Genomic DNA, 23,677 nt, shown 5'->3' on the forward strand with positions numbered 1-23,677 from the left:
TGAATGGAGTCACCTTTAAATCGACACGTATAAAGTTATATCATGACGACAAAACAGAAAAAGGTTAATTAAAAATAATGTACTGTAACAACACATGCAACAAATAATAATGAAAACATTTCTACATGATAAGTTTGTACTCTGACCCAGTTCTGCACTACTTTTTAAAATGTCTTATTTAGTTACATTTTATTTATTTCACTGGTTGAGTTGATCCTGGTTCAACTCAGACCAACACCATTGAGCTCATGATGACGAAGACTGACAGGATGTGTAGGAAGATGTTTATTGTTACACTTCAAAACAACATGTCAAGATCATCCACGATCTTCTTACAGTTTCATCACCGAGTCACAGAGGAAATACTTCAAGATAATATATAAACTCCTCCATCGATTACACAAATATACTTTTCATTGAGCAAACAAAAAGATTCAAACAGCATGTTAAGGTCCAGACGATGGAGTGAGTACAAATACTCTGATGTTGGCGACACAACTCTTGAATAAATTCTCTCTCAAACAAACTTCACTCACAACAGCAGAAGTTTGTCTGAAGTTTAGCTAATTGTTGTTAGCTAGTGCTGCTGAGTTCATGTGCTTGGAAATGTCAGGAGAAAAAGTGCAGACAAATGGATGAATTCCACCCTTGAAGGTTGTTCATTGCTCTCTAGATTAGAATTGAACCCTCGACTGTAGAGCCGTCAAATACCTGTTGGCGTGTCGAGCATCATGCTAGCGCTGCTTCGCGTTAGCATGTGTTAGCTAGTTTACGCTAGCGGCAAAAGCATCAAGTCTGTGTTGAATAGTCTCATGAATGAATGAATAAAGTTCTTCTGTTCTTGGAGAGATCAATTAAAATCCTTTTGCAACATTCTTCACGAGTGTTGATCCATTTTATGACCACAAATATGGTGGAATGATGGTATGATGATATTATACATATAATAAAGTTTTATCTATCTATCTAATAAAGTATATAGACGATACCATGAATATATACTTGTTTCATGAGGGACGTTACACACATCGCAATCGCAATATTTTGGAAATAATCTCAATTATATTTTTTTCAATAATAGTTCAAATACAATAGTATAACAATAATGTTATATATATTCGTATAATTAGACTATTTGGTTCCCGTCTGGAGAGTTTTCCAACTCCACGTCGGTTTCCTGAAGGAAAGAAAATATAAATACATTAAATGTAATTCCAGTTGAAATACAGTGAGCAACAAAATATAAAAACAGTTTAGGTTGTTTTTTATTCTTACTGGTTCAGCAGGAAGATTTTGTTTTGTCGGCAGTTGCTCCTGTTTCCTGCACCATCTCAATCTCTACGTTGTCAGATCTACAAACAGAAGCAACACAGATTTAGTGATTTGTTTTAAGTAGAAAAACAGAATTAATGCAGTTTAAGACATTCACGTCCATATGTGAGGAGAAACATTTGGAATTAAACATAATTAATCTTATGAATCTATTTTTACTCTCTAATCTAATAGTTTTTGTGGCAAATCAAAAGATTGATATATAAGAAAAAGGGGGCTTCAGTTGTTTTATTTTTAAAAAGATGTGAAAAAATAAGGATTTTATTAGATTATCACAGAGAAGGTTGTGTTAGTATGTGTTAGCATTAAAAATAAAAACTGACCTGGCAGGATCTGGTTTGTTGTTTAGCATCTGGCGAATCCATCGAAGAAATCTGGTCCAAATTCTGATGCAAAAAGTTTTCATCAGTTCTTGGATGGTACAAAATTACTATATGGAAACATTTTAGATATTTATTGAACAGAAAAGTTTCACCTTTTGTTCTTCCTCATGCAAAGCCATATCAGTCCAATAATAACAATGAAGATCAGCGCTGAGATCAGGACTGAGATCAGGACTGCGAGAACTTAATACAAACGTGTTATTTAAACAGTGTAATGTGAAGATATAAAGAGGCGCAGAAGTATTTACTGTCGCCGATGGAGGGGCCGGAGGCGTTCCTGATGATGGGGCTGGTGATGGTGGGCCTGGTGGTGGTGATGGTGCTGACTTTGAATTGGATAATCTTTGTCAGGTCAAACTTTTAAAACAGAAAAGCTCAAAATTAAATAACGAACTTACTACATGATGTAATGATCTGCAGTTTCGTCACTTGGTTACAATATCTGCTGCTGACAATTATCAACAACACAAAATAATACACTTTACTAAGAATTTAAATCAAGGTGAAATCTTGTTATCAGATTGTTGTCCGAACTTATAATAGTATATATGAACAAATAAACATGTCACTCACATCGAACTCCACTTTGAGATTTTGGCATCTTTTCAGGACGGCTTCAGTCCTGGTAAAGTTCCCCCATTGATTATTGTTTACAGAGTCATTGTCACTCAGCTCAGAAATGGCTATTCCTTCCTGTTGAGAAGATGGAAAAAAACAATTTAACTGCATAAAACCAACATTATCCTTAACATAGTATTAGTAAATACTCACATTATCATATACCCTGATGGTCGTCGCATTACCATGTTCATATTTGAACCAGCCCTCAGGAGTCTTTATTTCTTCACATGTAACATTGATCACTTCTGTGAGAGAAGAAACATCATTTGTGTTCACAAAACAAGTTCACTCAAAAAAAAATAACATTTTTAAAAGTCCAGTATTACTTACTTGTGTTGGCAACAGTAACCAAAGACATCCCGAGAAGGAGAATCCCACGAACCATGTTACCCTAAAAAAATATATAACTATTATTAAATGGTGTTTACCTTGAAAATGGAAGCAAAGTCCTGGAATGTTTGTGTTTATTTATACTTTACCTTCAAGTAACAAAGTGATTTAACATAAAATAAGAACAACAGACTGAATATAATACTTTAATAAATCAACTCAGTGGTTTGTGTGGTAATACAAGGGCATTTTCAGATTCATGGTTTATATAAAGGATCTTCTTTTGCTGTAGAAAACATGTTCAAATCTCTTGCGAGCCACATAAAACAAAGTGAACTGATTATGCTTCGGTTTAAGCTTCAAACAACACAACACAACAACAAACATAAGATAATTATACTCATATAAACATGGCTGAATACAACGGAAATCTTGTAATATATATACCGCTAAAGAACACACATTAAAGTTGACTTTAAAGTTTCGAGATTGGTGCTTTAAATAAGGGTTTAAATGATCGATTCTAATATAGATAAAATAATAGATTTGTTTTTTTTTTAATATTTATTCATTATGTATTTAATTAAATCAGTTCACTTGGAAAAACTTTTCAAGTTGAATGAAAGTTCAAGGTTACATCACAAGTGTCAAGCCATTTATATTTAAGTGACACTAAAATGTTGATTCACAAGTCACAAGTGTCCAAATTCTCTTGTTAGTCATCATATTTATTATTTAACTTCATAATGAATACTTGTGTAAAAGTGTTTCAGGGGGAAGGGATTATTCGACATTTCATAATAAAGACTTGCAGTTCGACAAATCAACACAAGGTGGCGCTCGTGTTGTTTAGGTTAGTCACGGTAGTATTTGTTGCTCAACCAACTTCAATAAACATCTGACGGGCATTTATTTATAAGAAATATTAGAACTGGACTCGACAACAAGTAGAAAAACACAAGTATCACTAAAGTATTTGTAAATACATTTGAGTGACAACCGACTCAGGTATTAGTTAAGGTTCTATTGGTCATGATGGCACTATTACACATTATTGTCTCTTTTTGTTATTGGAACATAAAACATAATTCTTTGACACTATTATATATCGTCATTAATAAAGGCTTCCGACACAACAACGAAATACACAACTTTCAAGAAACATCTTAAGTCGTTTTTATTTGTTCAGGCTTTTCCTTGATTTTTTTTGGAACTCCTGTTGTGTTCTCAGTGTTATCTTGACCTTTAAAGTATATACTTTATTGAATATTGTTTTGATTGTTTAAGCGCTTTGTGACCCTGGTCTGGAGAAGCGCTATATAAATACAAATAACTTACTTACAACAAGTTAGTCTCGACCCTGACTTCCACTTGAATGTGGACTCACTCACAGAGAAGGACCGCATCGATACGCCTCATTAAAAGAGGATCTTCTCTGGTCCAACGAGAAAAGACAGAGTGGAGTCTGTGTCTATTAATGCGGGCCCTCTTGTCTTTCATCCCTCTGTCCCCCTCTTCCTCCTCATTGTTCGCCATTGTCGTCCTGACATGCCACGAGTATCCCTGCAGCAGATCTCCCTTTATTATTGAATCACAGACGCCAGTAGAGAGTCATCTGATCCCTTGCAATATATTTCTTATGTTAGTATCAAACAGTTGCTGCTCCTTATTTTAAACAACACTTCTATGTCATGCATGCTCAGCCCTCTACAGGCTGTCGCCATGTGTCGCCATCCAGAGAGACAGCCTGTAGAGGGCAGAACACACGTCTTAGAACCATGGTTACGACCATTACTCTAACTGGGATGTTTTGCACCAAAAATAAAACTCTTAAAGGGATAGTTCAACCAAAAAAATAAAAAATAATAATCAAATGTCACTCATTTCAACCATGGGAAGGGATTATTCCATTTTATTTTAGAGTTATAAGGAAGAATGTATGTTAATTTTAAAGTAGCAATTGACGCTCATCTGGGTCCAAAAAGACAAACTGAAAAACCAATCCAAATACTGCTCGTCTCTAACGTCTGATGGGTTGTTCCACTTAAATAAGTCTAAATTTCAAGCTTGTTGTGTAGCAGAATGGTAATCATTGGAGATCCTGAGACGTCGGGCAAGCATGTCACCAAAGGCTTGCCACCCAAAACCTCGCCGTCTATAATCACCAACTGTGTATGTTTAGCGGTTGAGCAAGCTTTTTTTTTACTAGCGTTAATGAGGCCTCGTGTAAAGCCACTGTTAATTTTGAAAGGCCACTAGATGGCAGTCTATATTTTGCAATTTATGACTATTTAGCCAAAGATGGATGGATGGATGGATGGATGGATGGATGGATGGATGGATGGACGGACGGACGGTCGGACGGATCAGCCACCTTTGTCGGCTTGTTTTGACAGACACTAAAAATAACCAGGAATGCAATTCCCACAAATCCAGCTATTTCGGATTAAGATACATTGCTTCATTTTCTTTAAAACAATGAGTACTCTGTTCAAGGCCGTACAAGATACTGCGTGTGTTGTTATTCGGCAAATCACAACCACCCAAAAACAAGCATGAAGAATGCTCGGATGATTTTATTACAATTCATTCAGAGCAGAAAAATATATGAAACTATCCATTTTGGAAGGAAATAAACGCTTAAGACCTGGCGCCTTAAAGCATGATGCTAGTGGTAAACTTAGCATGTTCACCTCTGTTCTGACCTGCTCTAGTAGAAGAACTTACATTTCTCCGATCCTTAAAACTCTTCACTGGCTGCAATTTTAGAATTCTGGTTCTTACTTTCAGAGAAAAAAACCCATGTAAGGATGTAGAAAAGGGGGCAGAAGACCCCCCTAAAAATTGTAATAAGTCCGATTTTAATTTAAATTGAATATGTATTATTAAAAATTGGGCAATTGAAAGCCCAGACTTTTTTCTCTCCTCAGGGTTTTATGGGGGTTACTTTTAAATTGTTATTTTTACTGAAAACTTTTTATGCTACTGAAGGTATTTTGGCTACTACAGATAAAAAAAAATGTACTGACTAGATCGGCCATCAAGGTAAATATTACCTTAAATATCAACTAAAGGTTCGCTTTAGCTTCTTAGCTCAACATAAATACTTGAATGAGGTTGTAGGACAAGCCGCCACCAGGTAGGACAGACATCTTTATTAACACACCAAAAAAGTGGAGAATGTTTGCGTCAAATAGGTAAATCTGAGCAGAGCGTAGGGGAGGGAAATGTGGAAATGTATCCAAACAGAAATAATCTATCATGACAAATCCAAGATTAAAGTTTTGTGAATACGGGCTCATTATGAGGTACGTTTAACTGGGATGAACTGCAGCTGGAGTTCACGTGTCGGCAGGACAGGCATCATTAATCTGTTTTCCAGCACAATCTCCAGAGAAGGATCGCTGTCAGAAAACAAACTTCTCAGTTTGAAACATAGCCCCGCAACGTTCAACTTCTGTCTCTCCGCATAGTTCAACTCTCTCCGCTCTGTGCCGTTCTTCACGTCGAAGGACAAACCCTCGTGTTTCTTCTCTTTGCTTCCCATCTTCCGATTGGCTGCTGGCGCAAGTCTTAGTGCCGGTCTGGGTGAGCCGAGGGCGACCGTGTCTTGTTACATGCTCCCTCTTAAAGCTCGCTATTGTGAGGGATAATCCCTCAGAAACAATCAGTTTTTTTTATACCCCTGCCTCCGTCCAACGTAAATCAAAACGCAGCACACGTACCGCTCGCCTTAGTTTCCGAACAAGCACAAGCATGTAGCCTGAACGCGGCATTCCATGAGAAACTATGCAGAAAATTTGTCAAATAGCTCATTTGGTACAGTTTGCTCATCGACCATTTCCTGTCTTCGGCGGCGATCCGGGGGCTGTTGACGCTGATGTGACAAGCGTTTTGAGGGCTTCTGTCAGTGTTGTTTCAGTAAATGTGGGTTAAGTCGGTGTGTCTGTCACTGTCATGTTTGGTTTAGGCCTTCCTTTCTGCGGCGGTTCACACTCGACTGAGCCGTATTGTTAAATAAACCAAGCTTTTGTTTGGTTTTGCCACAGATCAGGGAGGTGATCCTTGACGATGGGCTGTGCTAAACGGTTGGATCATACTGACAAATGGCAGGAAAAAAAACAATCTTGGGCGTACACCAATTATTATCTGTCTGGTACCTCATTGTTTTAATCTATTAACAGTTGTTTTATCTAATTTAAACATAACCAATTTTTTAGAAAATGTTTACAGACTGCAAATGATCTACAAGATATATAAGATAAGCAACACTTAAATTACACTAAGAAAAAATTGTGGTACTGGAGGTGTGGAGTGCCGTGTTACAGAAGGGCCGTGATACCGAAGGACCTTGATACCGAAGGGTCGTTGTACTGAAGGGTCGTGGTACTGAAGGTTTGAGTACTGAAGGGTCGTGGTACTGAAGGACCACAATACTTGAGGATCACGGCACTGAAGGGTCGTGATAATGAAGTAAGTACTGAAGGGCCGGGATACTAAAGGGTCGCGATACTGAAGGGCAAAGAAACTAAAGGGTCGCAATACTGAAGGGCCCTTATACTTAAGGACTGTGATACTAAAGGGCCACAATACTGAAGGGCTGTGATACAGAAGGACTTTGATACTGAAGGGTCGCAATGCTGAATGATTGCGATACTATAGGGCCCAGGTAATAAAGGGCAGTGATACTTAAGGGCCATGATATCCAAGGGCCATGATACAGAAGGGCCAAGATACTGAAGGTTCCGTGAAAGTGAAAGACTTTGATACTTAAGGGCCTCAATACTGAAGGGATGCAATACTTAAGAGCCACGATATTGAACGGCTGTGATAATGCCAGGCCATGATATTAAAAGACCACGATACTGAAGGGCCCTAATACAAAAGGACTGTGATACTTAAGGGCCACAATACTGAAGGGCTGTGATACAGAAGGACTTTGATACTGAAGGGTCGCAATGCTGAAGGATTGCGATACTATAGGGCCCAGATAATAAAGGGCAGTGACACTTAAGGGCCATGATACAGAAGGGCCAAGATACAGAAGGGCCAAGATACTGAAGGGCAGTGAAACTGAAAGACTTTGATACCTAAGGGCCTCAATACTGAAGGACCATGATACCGAAGGACCATGAACCATCATACTGAAGGGCCTGATGCTAAAGGGTTGCAATGCTTAAGGGCCATGATAATGTTGGGCCGTGATATTAAAGGACCACAATACTGAAGGTCTAAAATGGCGCACTACTGGGTGATGATGAACTGATTTGATATTTCCTCTCACACCGTAGATTGTGTCGGAGGATTGAATGTATCGTTTGCACAGCTGCTCAGTGTCTAGACGAGTCAGCAATAACCGAACATCTCTCCATCTCTGCCTCCATCCTTCATCGTCCAACAGGAGGTTTCCTTCCCAGGCGTTCCCGCCGCCGTCATTATCCATCACCGCCGCTGAGTGGGGGGGTCTAATTACAGGACAGAGACAACTCTCAGACACCCCTGTAAGGTGAAAAGTGACAACAATAGTTGCCAGCAGCCATCACGCCATTGAAGTGGACGTCCGACATCTGGAACAATAGACGTTTACAACACCTTGGTTAAGTGACGACCAACAATAACTGGTATAACTACTGTGTTTAACGTTTGAGTTCGCTTGAATATAAACTATTGTAGCATGGCGTTGTATTTGTACCCGACAGCTAGAGATCCGGTTTAAAGACTTGGGTCATTTCTAGCTGAAATTCAGTCTTTAAGCTAACTATGAGCATTGCTAACAAGATCCATTTCCAAGCGACACGTGTTCTGACCTGGGCTTTTGTTCAAGCTATACAAAGCTAGTCCGTAGCTTCCTTACCAAAAACGTCCCATTCAATTTCTTTCCAAGTCCATGATCTGAATGTCTGTCTGGTGACAAAGCTCCACCTCAACTCCAAGACTGATCACGATCTAAAAGCCATATTATTTTATCATCATGGTGTGGTAAAGATAATTATTTGATACATGGTTTTAGGAAGTGTTGCTTTAACTATATCAGTCCAGGTATACCACTCGAATATGTAGCATTTCAAATAATAATAATTAACTATAACCCTTATTAATACCCCCTCAAATCTTCATTGAAACTAAAATATACGATTACAAAACCTAATAAAATCCCATTACCGTGTACAGTCAGCTCTGTCAGCTCGCCTGCTGCGTCGTCCCTGTGACCTCAGATTCTCCTTCTTTTTTTTTTATTCCAAAAGTTATTCCAGCTGTCCACGGAGAGAGTCTGTAATTACTGCTGCGCAGACAGACAGTGTCTCACACTCGCCGTGCCCTCCATTTAAACCACGACACAGAACTCACACATTGTTTATGCTAAGTCAAGTAATAACACTTCCAGTACATACGAAAATACTCCAGCAACCCATGATGGAACTGATGCACAGGCAAGTGGAAGGATATCTGATTCACTCGCCACTACATTATGTCTCTTTTATCCACCGTGTCACCTTTAAATGCCAAAAATCGTTACCAAAAGATTGGTTCGCTATTAATCAAAACAATCACTGCAGCTATGTATGCACTATTACACATACCAGACTATTTTAATACCTTCAGAGAACAACGACAACTTTTGTCCGTTTCCCATAAGAACAGTGCCAGAGCAGGGTCGGCACATCTGGTACGAACAGATAGAAGGTAGAAGTCACAGATCACTTTTCAGGACAGAGGACAGCAAGGGCACTGAGGGGGTCTGGTTTCATCTAAAAGGCAAAGCAAAGCCCTTGAAACTGGTTGTCTATTGGACCATTTCCATCAGCTTTAGTATCATGACCCTTTAGTAACGTAACCCTTCAGTATCCCGACCCTTCAGTATCTTGACCCTTAAGGATCGTGACCCTTTAATATCACTGCCCTTCAGTGTCTTGATTCTTCAGTATCGCGGCCCTATAGTATCACAACCTTTCAATATCGGGACCCTTTTGTATCTCGACCCTTCAGTATCGGATCCATTCAGTATCACAAACCTTCAGTATCGTGACTCTATAATATCACTGCCCTTCAGTGTCTTGATCCTTCAGTATCGCGGCCCTATAGTATCACGACCTTTCAATATCGTGACCCTTTTGTTTCACGACCCTTCAGTATCAGGACCATTCATTATCACAACCCTTCAGTATCGTGACTCTTTAATATCACTGCCCTTCAGTGTCTTAATTCTTCAGTATCGCCGCCCTCTAGTATCACGACCTAGACTGAGGTCCTTCGGAGTGTGCAGACCACTTTTAAGGACCTTTTATGACTCCGTGGTAGCCTCTGCTATCCACTACGCTGTGGTCTGCTGGGGAGCAGGCAGTACGGACCGGGACAGGAAGAGACTCAACAGGCTGGTCACGAGGGCCGGCTCTGTCCTGGGCCGCTCGGTGGAGGAGGTGGGAGAGAGGAGGACACTCTCCAGACTATCCTCCATCAGGGACAACACTCTTCACCCACTGCACCTGACCGTGGAGGAGCTGGCCAGCTCCTTCAGTGGCAGGCTCAGGCACCCCCAGTGTAGGACGGAGCGTTATAGAAGGTCCTTCATCCCAACTGGTGTCAGGATATTTAACTCTCTACTTTAAATATCCTGATGCTAATCCGTAGTGTGTTTTTCTTCTTGTGTGCTTTTTATTTTTTATTTTTTTCCCGTTTTTATTTCTATTTTATTTTATTTTATTCTATTTTATTTTGTTAATAGTGTTAAATTTCTAATTTTTGTAAATAATTGTATATTCTTAAGATCGTTTTTATTTTATTTTGTATTATCTCTTTTATTATTTCTTTTTCCTTGCACTTTATTTTTTAAACTGCGCTGTTGTGAAAGTGTGTTTCCCCTCTGGGGATGAATAAAGCTTTTCTATTCTATTCTATTCTATATCGTGACCCTTTTGTATCACGACCCTTCAGTATCAGGACCATTCAGTATTGCAACCCTTTCCTTCAGTATAGTGACCCTTTAGTATCGTGACCCTTTGGTATCACAACCCTTCAGTATCGTGACTCTTTAATATCACTGCCCTTCAGTGTCTTGATCCTTCGGTATCGCAGCCCTATAGTATCACGACCTTTCAACATCGTGACCCTTTACCGTCACTGCCCTTCAGGGTCGTGATTCTTCAGAAAATAGAATCACCAATTGGTATTAAAATTGACTAATAATGTTTTTGTTTGGTTCACAACTAAAAGAGCATTTTTTTTATTCACCTTCATCCTCGTGTGTATTTACACTAATTAATTCAAAACAATAAAATAAACTAATTTAAGATTTTACTTTTGCATCTAATCTGTTAAGACTTTGGAGAAAAGAACATATACGTACTACAAACTTTTGAACGCCTGGATTTGAACCTTTATACAAATGACCTTTGAAACAAGGATCCACGCCAAGTATTTCATAAACAGCTGTGTATTTAGGAGTAACTTTGAAACACAGAACGGCGACCATGTCGATGACTCAGCTCCTTTGGCTTTAGCTCCTCAGCAGACGTTTCAACTTTGTTCCTGTAAATCTTTTCTAAAGTTGTGGTCTAAACATTGGCAGCAAAGAGTAAATACCTCACTGATAAGAGGAATTTGGAAGTTGATGCGTAGAAAATTCTTACCATTACACGTGCGGTTTCTGGAGTCATGGAAGTGTTGTTTCCTGTTCCGTTTCCTGTTTCCTGTCTCCAGTCTATAGTGACCCCTCTGGATGGGAGGACAAGTGTCCAGTCAATATTAGCAAAAGAGGAAAAGAAGATATATTTGAAGATATATATTACACAACTCAGCACTTATTTTAACCACGTAATTTCACGAAAATGCTTCTGCTTATTCACCTCAATCTATTCTATTTTGTTATTTTTCATTTAACACGTGGGCGTCGCTCTGAGTCACAGAAGATAGAATCAAATTGTGCAAACTCTTCGCCACGATCAGATGTGTTCTGGCGTCTGCACTGATAAAGAAGGTATTTTGAAAAATACACATGAGACGACACATTCCTACAGACATCGACCATCATCATCATATACTTGTGTGTACCAGTTGTTTTTCACTGCCTTTTTACACAAACAAAAAATGAAGATACATTTTTTTAAATCACATTAATCTTGTATATTTTAGGGTTCTTTACTGTATATACACTTTTTTGTCGAAAACGTTAGTATTTTCTCTTTTTTAATATTTGATGAAAAAGACTTTGTTGCTTTTATATAAAACAAGGGTTTAATATACATTTTTTACAAAAAATAAAATCACTTTTATTTATTTATAATTATTCATATTATAAAAGTGATCAAATTAAATATTCTTATATGATTATTATTTTTAAATATTCAGTAGTAAATATATGGAACAATATTTTTGGATGAAAAGGGGTTTCTTTTTATTTATTTTTTAAAGTTAGAATAAAGAATATTAACGATATATATATTTTTTTAACTCGTTTTTAACCAAGAAATGAAATCATTATTATTATTATATATATTATATACATATATTTGTGTCATCCTTTAGTGTATGTTTCAAGCCTACATTTTAAAAAAAAAAAGAGAAATGTAGTTGTTTTGTTTTTTTTATCCCCCTTTCATTATTTAAATTAATTTAACTTTATTTGGAATTTCAATGAAGTACTAAACTAAACTGGGAATATTAGAAAAATCAACAAAAATAAAAATCCCTTAGAAAGTGTATTTAATATTTTTGCACGATTCTTTTTTATTTAGAAAGTGGTTAATAATAACGAGGAAAAACATTAATAATGATAACAAATAATTAAATAACAATGTGCAGAAGTTCAACTCAAGTAAAATTTAAATATAAAATAAAAAGTAAATAACCAACAATATAATACTTTCATAACAATGTTTTTTTTTTAAAGAAAAATACCTTATTAAATACACTTTAACAGTAAAAAAAAAAAAAAACATGGATATGGATGGATGGATACAAACGAAAAAAAGAAGAAACAGCCAAAACAACTTTCTAGGTTCAAAGTGAACTCATGTGATCCAAATGAATAGACAGGAAGGTCATAGCCACAAGTTTGAACCTGTACCCGTTTTTCTTTCTTTATACTTTAAATCAAAAAAATGCTAACAAATATTTTTTTCTGTTATATACAAAATTAAAGTGTGAGAACGTTTTGAAGACTGGAATTTAATCAGTGCAGCCAGAATCTCAAGACGCCTCGATGATTTTATCACGTGCGAAAAAAACAAAACATCTATTATTCAGCCGGCGTCTCTCAAGTATGCAGGTGAGCAACGCTTTATCTGTGCCGTGACCTGAACCAACACACCCAGACAGTGGCCGAGTTCTTTCTGCACCTGGCCAATTTCGCCATTAATTTGCAATCTTATCTGGGAAACCCCAGCTGGTATGAGGAAAGAGAATGTTTGTGTTTGAGAATTAAGAGTAAAGATTAACCAGGAACGAAGTTTGAATTTCATTGATCCCGTCGGAGGATGAAAAATGAAATAGTTTCAATCCACACACTTTAATTATTAACCTCAAGTTAATGCCTCGTGTGTTTGTTGGACAGAAAAAATAACTCAAAAACAGAACACTTGATTGTACATGGATAAAATAAATGTATTAAAATGTTATTTAGTATAAAAATGTATTTTATATTATTTTGATACTATTTTTCTTTATCTTTTTAGTATTTTTTTATTTTTATTGTTTAAGCGCTTTGTGACCCTGGTCTTGAAAAGCGCTCTATAAATATAAATTAATTACTTGTTTATTTTGGCATCAGGGCTGCTGCGCACTTTAAGTCTCTTTTATATTCCATACATTTTTTTAATACGTCACTCCTCATTTATACGGCTTAAGGTTTCTTTAAGGTTTTCTACATACATTTACTCGTAAGAAGGTTTATATATTCATGATATTAGATTAGAGTGATTATTTTCAGAGTAATTTGTGTCTTTTTTGAGTGACAGGTAGAAATCCACGAATAAATCCATACCATTAACTGACCTTGTTCACTTTTCTTCATCCAAAAAGACTTGAAAATACTGCTCGTCTGTAACGTCCATCTTGTATTTAAGCCTCGACAAAAGGAATCGTTACGAAAAAACACCAAGTACATTTTGTGTGTAGCAGAAGCTAAAAGGCTAACACGTCACAAATGACACTTCTTGTCAGCGACTAGATTGTGTTAATGTATAAATAAAAACATCTATCGTCAACTACCATAAATGCGGCGACACATTTCTACCATCTACACACTAAGCCGAAGTGTTTCCTGTCTGTGTCGCATGTTAGCATTTTAGCTTCTGCTACAAACAAAGCCTAGAATATAAACTTGTTTAAATTTTGTTTTTATGTCGAGCTTCAATACAAAGATGGACGTTACAGACGAGCAATATGGCGGTATTTTAATGTTTTTAAGTGTCTTTTTGGAGGTTAGGACAATTGAGCTCCAGTCGCTACATTAAAATGAACAAACATTTTTGTCTATAACGCTGAAAAGAAACATACGACTCAAAAAGATTACAATAAATTTGAATTTTGCTTATTTTAACGTGTACGTTTAAGTGTCAATTAGTCAAATGAATTTTCTTTTAAAACTGTGTAACTTGTGATAAAAAGTGAGTTTTCCTTCTCTTTGTCCACCCGTGTGTGTGTGTGTGTGTGTGTGTGTGTCAACACGGAGGCCCTGCTAACATGGACATTAGTAATCCGGACGTACACACACTCCAGCTCCAGGCACCGTTCCTCCATTCCGGTGCAAACGCGGAGCGTGCGTTTTAAAAAAACAAAAACAAAACAAAAAAAACAGAAGAGGACTCGTTGGACGGGCTCTCGTAAACACACCGAGCGCGACTGAAAGAAGACGAGACGCCGTCACACACACACACACACACAAGCACAGACATATACGTCTCTCTCTGGAATGTCTCCATAGCTACAGTATTATGAAACAAAACAGGCATGAAAAAAAAAAACAACCACAATCGCATTCCTTCCCACCCCGACAGCCCCACGCCCATCACCCATCTGTTCGGGCCTCCCCTTCATTACTGAACCCCCCCTCACCTCAGAAGCCCCCCGGACCCCCTGTCTGGAAGCCGATCAATGAAGGGGGGGAAGAGCCAAATCTGTATCCATGGCGACCAAACTGAAAAAAAGGGACCCATCATGCTCCAGTGGACCCCGAGGATCGAGAAAGTTTGAGGAAAGAGCAGCAATAAAAGAATATTTGCATGAAAGATTAAAAAAAAAGAGGGAGGAATCTCTTTTATTTCCTATGGAATCAGAAGTTAAACGCGGAGTTAAAAAAAAAAAAATGTAAAAGAAAAGTTAATTGAACTGGAGAAAGAATGTGAGGTAGAACAATTGTTGCCCCATCAAATTCCCCCCCTTTCACCTCTGACCCCAGAGGAAACAGGTGCCGAAAACTACACAAGCAACAAGTGATTCCAAAGGAAAAACAGCAAAGGAAAAAAAAAAATGTAACAATAACATGATTACTGTAAACTCAACTCAACAGTGTATTTCACAACTGGAAAAGTAAAGCAAATATTTATATCCCGGGTAAGTCGTAGTGAAGCACAAGTCACGACTGCCTGGCTAAAATGGTGGCCATGGCGCATGGCGATCACTCGGCGACTTTCTGCTGACCTTAGTGAAAAATCTCGACGGTGAAAGCAGAAGTTTTTTTTTCAACGTTGTTCCTGTAAATGTTTTTTTCTAATGTTGTGGTCAGTTTTGCACGTAAACGAAAACAGCCGTCTCATCGCTTTGACCCGAACCGAAAACGCTTCCTTCCTTCTTAAACCACGTTTCTCATGCAACTACATAAACGGCATCTGGGTCTCATTTTAAACGAAGAACAGAGCAACGAAAACATTGGCAGCGAAGAGTAAACACAGATAAGACAAATCGTATTTTTTAAATTAGGAAAAACTGGTGCGGAGTAGATGCTTACCGGCACCCAAGCGGCGAGTTGTTTTCTTCGCTTGTTTCACTTTTGGCCGGATGTAAGGGATCCATTAGCGCTCCCTCTGGACGGGAGGGAAAGTGAGGATTAGCAACAAAAAAAAAAAAAAAAGGGGAAACAAAGATATATTTGAAGATGTATATTACATAATTACACTTATTTTGACCAGTTCATGAAAACGCTTCTGCTTTTTCACATCCCTCTGGCTTTATTAATTTATTTACGTTTCATTTAACACGTGTGGCGTCGCTCTGAGTCACAGAAGATCATAACAAATTGTGCAAAGTCATGAATCGCATTCTTTCACAACCCGAAATACAACTTACGCACTTGGATTAAAAATACTATTCATTTTTTTTACAATTGTGTCATATTATGAAAGAGAGTAGAGACAGTTACGTTGTGTATATATTAACACAAACTAGTTGTAAAAAAGAACTGACTTAGTACAGCCGCTAGCATAAAGGAACGTTGTGAACACAATTACAGCATTGTCGCTAACTGTTAGCGTTATCGTTATCTGTTAGCCAAGTTAGCCTTTTTTTTTAAAATTGTTTCATATTGTGAAAGAGAGTAAAGATACAGTTACGTTGTGTATATATTAACACAAACTAGTTGTAAAAAAAGAAGTACATCCATTAGCATAAAGGAACGTTGTGAACACAATGAAAATGTTAATGTTTGGCAGTTAGCATTGTCGCTAACAGACTTATCTGTTAGCCAAGTTAGCCTTTTTTTTTTTTTTATATTGAGAAGATTTTAAGTTAGCTGTGTATTGTAATATCGTAATTGTATCATGATCGCGATTGTCGGGATTCGGTCGACACATTTTGGAACTCCTAAATAAGTCCTAATGTGAAAGTTTCTCGTTGTAGCGTGAAAGTTTCTTGTTCTGACACGAAACTCTTTCGTTCTAACGTAAAAGTTTCTCGTTTTAACGTGAAACTTTTTCGTACAAACGAGAAAACCTTACACTTAAAAAAAAAGTCATGTCCCTGTAGGAACTCCGTACATTTGTGTCCATAACGCAAGTGGGTTGTCTCAGTCATGTGACAAAAAAACAAAACAAAAAAATCACAAAAAACAAAAAAACCTTGAAGGAAAAAAAAGGCCTTCATTAAACTATTATGTGTTGCCAAAATTGCAATATTTTTGGATGACTTGTATTTCACTGGTATATATCTATTACTAGTATATATCAGGAAAAAACTAATATTTGAAAATAAATATGTAATAATGTGCTTGCTGAATTTTAGTTTTTTTCAAAAAGTATTCCAGTATAATAATAAAAATAAAAAAACCTAACTGCAAGACCATGTGATACAAAAAAGATACAAACTAAAAGAAAGAAATTGAAGAAACATTAAATATTAAATTATTATTAATTAATAATTATTATTATTATTAAAACTTCCGCAAGAATTTCTATCAGTGTCAGTCTTAAAAAAAAGAAAAAAAGCTAATGTTTAATAATAACAACACAAAACGGACACATAAATCTGGAGGAGTAAACCGGAGTACCCTAGGAAACCCACTTTTTCACAGCAAGAACCTGCTCACCAAAAATATACATAAAAGTTAACATCAGATTAAATTATCTAGTTTTTTCAGCATATTTCATTTGTCAACAAAGGCTCAAATAAACAAAAAACAGATGTGAAACAGTCGACATTCACTTTATTGTATTTTTATTTTTTTGTTTTTCTTTTGAGTACAGTGGTTACTTTTGCCCGGCGGGCGTTCACAGAACAAACAATAAACGGGAACACAAACAAATATAGCTTTTTTTTTATAATCTGTGGCTCAGTCTATTTGTTATCACTGCGTACCTGATGGACAAACAACGAACAAACAACTAATACTTATGCAGGATTTGAGTTTTATAAAACCTATTTACATTCATTCAGAGGGAAAAACAACGTTAATAAAAACACTGATTATTTGAACGTGATAAAAATATACAATATTGATTAAAATGTTTTTTTTATTTATTTTATTTTATTTTTTATTGCTATGTACGTTCAAGTGCTAATAATAGAGACGCTCCTCCTGTCAGGGTGACATAACTCAAGGTGCAGCTCAGGGGGTAGACGCGGGGGTCAGGGGTCAAAGGTCAGGATTCAGTCAAAAGCTCCACCTCTGAGAGGGTCAAAGTGGTTCGCAAAAGGTTCCTCACTGGGGCCAAATCCAAGTCAAACCCGATGGATGGATTTTCCATTAGCTCGTAGAGAGTAACATTGTGATGTCATAAATAATAGGAAACTACTCTATCGACGTACACGAGTGGTTCATAATCTACGTGCGTCACAACTTGCTAATAAAGAGTCGCGGCGCCACGTTTATGCTAGTTGACGAATGTTTTTTTTCTCAATACAATCAAGTTGTTAAAAAAGAAACCGACTCTTTTTGAAAGTACAGCCGCCAGCATAAAGGAATGTCTTGAACACAATATGATAACGTTAGCGTGGGGCAGTTAGCATCTTTGCTAACAGACATATCCGTTAGCCAAGTTCACCACACAGTGGAAAGGGTGCGGCTAGATGGCGCTCAAGCTAATCGACGGTATAGTCGCGAGGGGTACTGACCTCGCTAATCCTTGCTAGCCGTTCAACGAGTTCACACAGCAATCAGTCATTACATTATGACCACCTGTCGTAGTGTAAGGGGGGGGGGGTTCAGTGGTTAGCACTTGTTAAAAAGTGGTTAAAGGATAGAAAAGTAGTGGACGACTCATCAAGACTTGTGCTTAAGATGCTAAAAGGTTATTTCTGAAATGGTTTTTCATCCTCACATTAGTCTTAGTTCATGATCACCTTTTTTTCGTCCTTGAACCGCGTGAGCTTAGCACCGCGGATGGCGCTCGACGCTAAAGGGAAAGATTCGTCGCCCGTTTGTCGTCGTTCGGAAAAAAAACAAAAAAAAAGGTATTCGAGGAAAGTCAGTGCTCGTTTCTTTCATCTCCGTACAGTTCCTTCTGTACGACTGAGGTCCGATGTCATCAGTTCACGTGAGACACAACAATACACGGAAGACTTTCCGCAGGTTTCGTCAACATTAGCAGCTTCTAACGACCTCAGCGATATCAACATTTACATCCTTTTCTTGCTTTTTTTTTCTTTTTTTTTTTTTGACATTTACATAGAAAAAAAAAAAATGAGTCAAATGTGCTTCTTGTGTTTCACATATGAGAGCGTGGACTATTTAGTGTGATCGCGTCAGTGTTAAGATCGTTGTCCGTCAACGGCACATTCTCCCAGAATACCTCTCTCTGGGACAGCGACAGTCCTACTACTTCCTGGGAATCGTTTGTTTTTTTTCGCTAACAGACCGTCTGCTGGCTGGACAGTGGACTCTCCAGGGACATGCTAGTCGGGGACATGTCCTGACGGGCGCAGGGCTTGAACATGGAGGAGATGTAGAAGGCCTGCAGGCGACAGATAGCAAACACTTCAGCGGGACGTAAACAGACCACACAGGATTTATCTTCCACGAACGTCAACGACAAGACGAGGAGGAGAGAAAGCGGCGTCATTAATTGTTTACGCTCGGAGATAAGTGGAAAAATATTTAGGTAAGCTCAACATACCACCCAGTACGCCGTGAGGCCTCCCTGGATGAAGCCCGTGACCACGTCGGACGGGTGGTGACGGTAGTCGGAGATCCGGCTCAGCCCGGTGTAGATGGCGATCATGACGAGGATGAACTGGACGAGCGGACGCAGCAGCCGCGCTCCTCGCCAAGACAGCCGGGCGTGTAGATAAAACTGAAAGTACAAGGTTTTATTAGGATTACCGGGTCATAATTCATCGCACATTTAATTCCAATATTGCTTTTTGTGTCAGTTTAACAAAAAAAAAACTGTCTTTATATTTTTCAGACTATTAGGTCGACTTAAAATCCTTCAATTTACCCCAAAAAATACCTTATTATCCGTTAATTTTCATTGTACAGTTTTAATCTCTGTTCAAAATATTTCATTATGACTTTGGTAAACAATAACACCCCACTGCAAGGCTCTGTATTTCGAAGCTTTGCAAAATATCTTTAAATTATTTTATTAAAATGTTTTTTTTAAGAATTAAGTATGTTTTTGAATACTTAAATTAAATTATTTTATAAATTGAAAGGTTGAATTGTTTTTTAAAAATGGTTTAGTTAAAGAAAATCAAATGGTTTTATTTTTATTGCTTTTAATAGCTTTTTTAAAATATTGTTATTAATAATAATAGCTAATGTTTCCGTGGTTCCCCCAATTATTGCGAGGGTCACGTTCTGAAACCCAGCCCACATTAAACAAAATAATCAAATTCTTTATCTGGAAATTCGCAAACTAAACATTGCGTACGAGGGGCCACCCCTCTCAAAAAACCTCTCAGTAACGGTGACCTGAACCGCTACCGTAATGCTTTGCCGCCCAGCCAACCAATCACAGCGTTCAACCTCCTTTGACCGAGCAACATGGACTTAGAAAGTAAGGAATTTAAGGATTGTAGCGACAAATCAGATGTCACTTAATAGAGCAATGTGTAGAAAGGCATCATGGGAGTTTACCGTTTCCTTGGCGGCATAAGTAGTTGCTGACCGCAGTTAGAATATAATGAATTAAAAAAGTTTCTGGACAGTAAACACGGATATGGCGAGGGACAACTGTACTTGCTAGCTTAGCTAGTCAACAACAATGCTAGCTATTAATAATAGGATTCTGAGGCGGGAACATATTTTTGCAGGTCACATGCTCGTTTCATAATCTAAATATCTTTGGCCCGAGGGACATCCAGCCATGTCCGAACCCTTGATTTAACCCCTGGATGTTGACATAAACCGGCCCAACCCAGAGGTGCTGCATTGTGGGAACGTTCATTTCAGGATATGGAGCCGCCGGCCTCTGACACTGTAAATAGCGCTCGGAGTTTTATGTCCTCTGGCGTGTTGAACAAAGACGTCCAGTGAGGGGGGAAGCCTGGCACGAGACCATTAACACTATCTAAAGCTCATTTCCTGCTTTTGTTCATCCCGTGTCCTGCATCGGTACTGATGCTAGAGAATCTGGGTCACAGGGCGAGTGTGATGTCGACGCTGGGCGGGATTTTTTTTACGAGGTGATCGCTGCGTAATATGGAGCCCCCCCTTAACCCCCGAGAGCAGGTGTTTACTAAGTAGCTAGCCACACTTGAAGCAGCTAGCATGCAAGAATGTGCGGTGAACACTTGGCTCCTTGTTTCCTTCATAATTAGTCTGTCCGTCTTCCTCTCATCACATCCATCTACTCATCCGGACGAAAAAGAGTTGCTATTTCATCTTTTTCTTTTTCTATCATCTGAGCCGCTCCTAAGGAACTATATCAGAAAATCATTGATTTAGATTTTATTCAAATGTCTTTAAATATCGTTATTGAACCATGTTGATTCAAACATTGAACCATGTTTTTAAATAATTTAATTAATTAATTTGGTGTATTGAATGTTGAATTTGTTTTGTTTTTAAAGAGAAAACAAATAAAATAGAATATTGTCTAAATGTTGTTGTTTTTTTTAAAACATAAAGTGGGATATTCTAATATAAAAAATTCTAAAATAAATTTTCTAAATTGATTTGTTTTAATTCCAAGACTTTTAAATTCAATATTAATTAATATATTTATTAAATATTTTTAGTTTTATAATTTCTTATAACTTTTAAAATAAATTTGTTTTTACACATATATTTTGATATTATTATTCCAATCATTGAAAAATACATTTTCCTAATACAATATTTTTTTAATTTGTACCTTTCAAATTCAATTAAAAAAAATGTCCATACAGTATAATAGTGCCAACATTTTTAGATTTAATTAAGAGGCAACATGTACTTTTAAATTGAATGGGTTTTTTTTTACACAAATAGTTTGACATTTTTGTTCCAATCATTTAAAAATAAATCTTCGAAATTCTATATTTTGTTTATTTGTGGCCATTTAAATTCAGTTTTGTTTTGTAAAAGAATTGTATAACAGTGACAAAATCTAAGGGCTACGATTATTAGTTGAGTTTGATAATCTAATTCCAAATATTCAAAAAATGTATTATCTAAATTCTATACGCTTAATTTGTAGCCTTTGAAATGTAATATTAAAATGTTGGTATAAAACATTTTTATATTGAATTTATAAAGGCTATTCATATTTTTTTTTAATGATTAACAAAGCAATTATACAAAAACAACTTTTTTTAAATAGCATATCTTTTAATTTATAGAATTTTAATTTCAATATAAAACTGAATACCAAACTCTAAATGTAAAAGAAAAAATATTAAAATAAAAAAATAAATAATTAATTAATTTAGAAAAATCTACTCAACAGTCTCAACATTTGAAACGTCAAATTAACTCCTTCCCTATTCTGACGGCACTGATCCACGTCCACGGTCTTCGACAGAACCAGGAGGAATGTGCAGGAATATGGACTTTCTCAGACAGTGATGTACTGTTGTCCGGCTCTAACCGTCGCTCCGGACTCACAATGTACCCTCGACTGTCGAGCAGCGACATGAAAAGACGGGACGGGCGGAGAGAGGGAGAGAAAAAAAAACGGGGGGAAGTACAGAAAAGGGGGTTTAGAGGTTGTCTCCGGCTGAAAGAAGCCTGTCCGTCTCTCAGCAGGCGTATTCAGCCTTCTCTCTAAATGAGTCCCACAACAAGGCGTCCTCTGTCTCCGCGTTCTCTTCATCTATTCATGTGCGGGAAACACTCTCCCTTCATTCTCTCCCTTCATTCCATCCCTTCATTCTCTCCGGCATATCTCCGAGCCGATCGACAGTTTCACGGCGTGTGACTTACGGCTAAATACAACATGGTGTACATGGCGAAGGAGGCGTGGCCGGAGAAGAAGGACTTCCTGCGAAGACAGAAGTGACAAGTTGAGACACTGACGAGGGCGAGGAAGTTGTTTTTTTTTGTTTGTTTTTCGTTTCACACCTGGCCTCCACCACCATCTTCTGACTCCGGGCCAGAGGGCAGTCCACCCTGGGCACGTAGCTGCCGGGCACGCAGTTGATGGAGGCGTAGGTGACGTTGCAGACAGACAGGAAGTTGGGGCGCAGGCGCCCCACGCTCAGCTTGGCCATGTTGGTGAGCGACTGGCCGACGCAGCAGCCGAACAGGAAGCTGCCCAGCTCTTTGTACAGGCACGAGATGTAGCGGTTGCGGATGAACGCCCGCGAGTGAACGCCCCTGAAACGCACGCGGTAACATTCCACCAGCGCGATCTAGGGGGAAGACAAGGGTCGGACGCAGATAAGAAAACAAGAACAGACTTAAACAATAGAACTATTTTCATATATTCCACTGGTATAAATTCATATGTTTAATAACCGTCATTCAATAGATACAATAAAATGTAGTATTTATTATTTTGTGTTTCTTCAAAATATATAAATATATTCTTTAATAACTGTATGTGTCGGCTGTAAACATATGTATTAATAATGATAATAAAAATAATTATAGTGTTATCATTAACCTAGAAGAATCATATATTAGCATTATTTGTTAGAATTATGTAGCAACATCTTATATTAGCATTGCGTGTTAGCATCAATTAGCAGCACCATATTTTGGCAATATGTGGTAGCATTATACAGCAAAATCATATATTAGCATTGTGTGTTAGCATTAAGTAGCAGCACCACATATTAGCATTGCGTGTATGGCTCAAGTAGCAGCACCATATTATGGCAATATGTGGTAGCATTATGTAGCAAAATCATATGTTGGCATTGTGTGTTAGCTTTATGTAGCAGCACCATATATTAGCATTGTGGGTTAGCATTAAGTAGCAGCACTATATATTAGCATTGTGTGTTAGCATAATGTAGCAGCACCATATATTAGCATTACGTGTTAACATTAACCTAGAAGAATTATATATTAGCATTATTTGTTAGAATTATGTAGCAACATCATATTTTGGCATTATGTGTTAGCATTATGTAGCAAAAACATATATTAGAATTATGTGGTAGAATTATTTAGCAACATCATTTATTAGCATGGTGTGTTAGCTTTATGTAGCAAC

At 37.6% G+C, this 23,677-nt stretch overlaps 2 protein-coding genes across 2 annotated transcripts in view; both read right to left on the bottom strand.

Annotated features, from left to right (window-relative positions):
- Positions 1-282: 282 nt before the first annotated feature.
- On the bottom strand, positions 283-15,715 carry LOC148065060 (uncharacterized). Its single transcript, XM_087808449.1, has 10 exons — positions 15,610-15,715; positions 11,294-11,378; positions 2,667-2,727; positions 2,487-2,581; positions 2,289-2,408; positions 1,964-2,072; positions 1,808-1,898; positions 1,656-1,718; positions 1,276-1,352; positions 283-1,177 (listed from the first exon to the last, which is right to left on the bottom strand). Exons 1-9 carry the CDS (start codon positions 15,672-15,674, stop codon positions 1,280-1,282), a joined length of 762 nt encoding a protein of 253 aa, XP_087664575.1. The 5' UTR covers positions 15,675-15,715; the 3' UTR covers positions 283-1,177; positions 1,276-1,279.
- Positions 15,716-17,292: 1,577 nt separating this feature from the next.
- Positions 17,293-23,677, bottom strand: part of ppap2d (phosphatidic acid phosphatase type 2D) — a 30,395-nt gene continuing 24,010 nt past the window's right edge. The window contains exons 3-6 of the mRNA XM_087809699.1: positions 22,579-22,868; positions 22,441-22,498; positions 19,208-19,384; positions 17,293-19,045 (exon numbers count right to left, since the gene is read on the bottom strand). Coding sequence (XP_087665825.1) covers positions 18,941-19,045; positions 19,208-19,384; positions 22,441-22,498; positions 22,579-22,868 — 630 coding nt within the window. The 3' untranslated portion in view covers positions 17,293-18,940. The remainder of the gene's footprint in view (positions 19,046-19,207; positions 19,385-22,440; positions 22,499-22,578; positions 22,869-23,677) is intronic.

The sequence above is a fragment of the Callionymus lyra genome, chromosome 15 (genome assembly GCF_982586985.1).
Source record: "Callionymus lyra chromosome 15, fCalLyr1.hap1.1, whole genome shotgun sequence".
Taxonomy (NCBI): Eukaryota; Metazoa; Chordata; class Actinopteri; order Syngnathiformes; family Callionymidae; genus Callionymus; species Callionymus lyra.

Coding starts and splice junctions, on each gene's coding strand:
- LOC148065060 (XM_087808449.1), bottom strand. CDS start 15,674: ATGGATCCCTTACATCCGGCCAAAAGTGAAACAAGCGAAGAAAACAAC. Junction 2,728..11,293: donor CAGAAACCGCACGTGTAATG/GTAAGAATTTTC, acceptor ATATTTTTTTAG/GGTAACATGGTTCGTGGGAT. Junction 1,719..1,807: donor TGCATGAGGAAGAACAAAAG/GTGAAACTTTTC, acceptor TTTTTGCATCAG/AATTTGGACCAGATTTCTTC.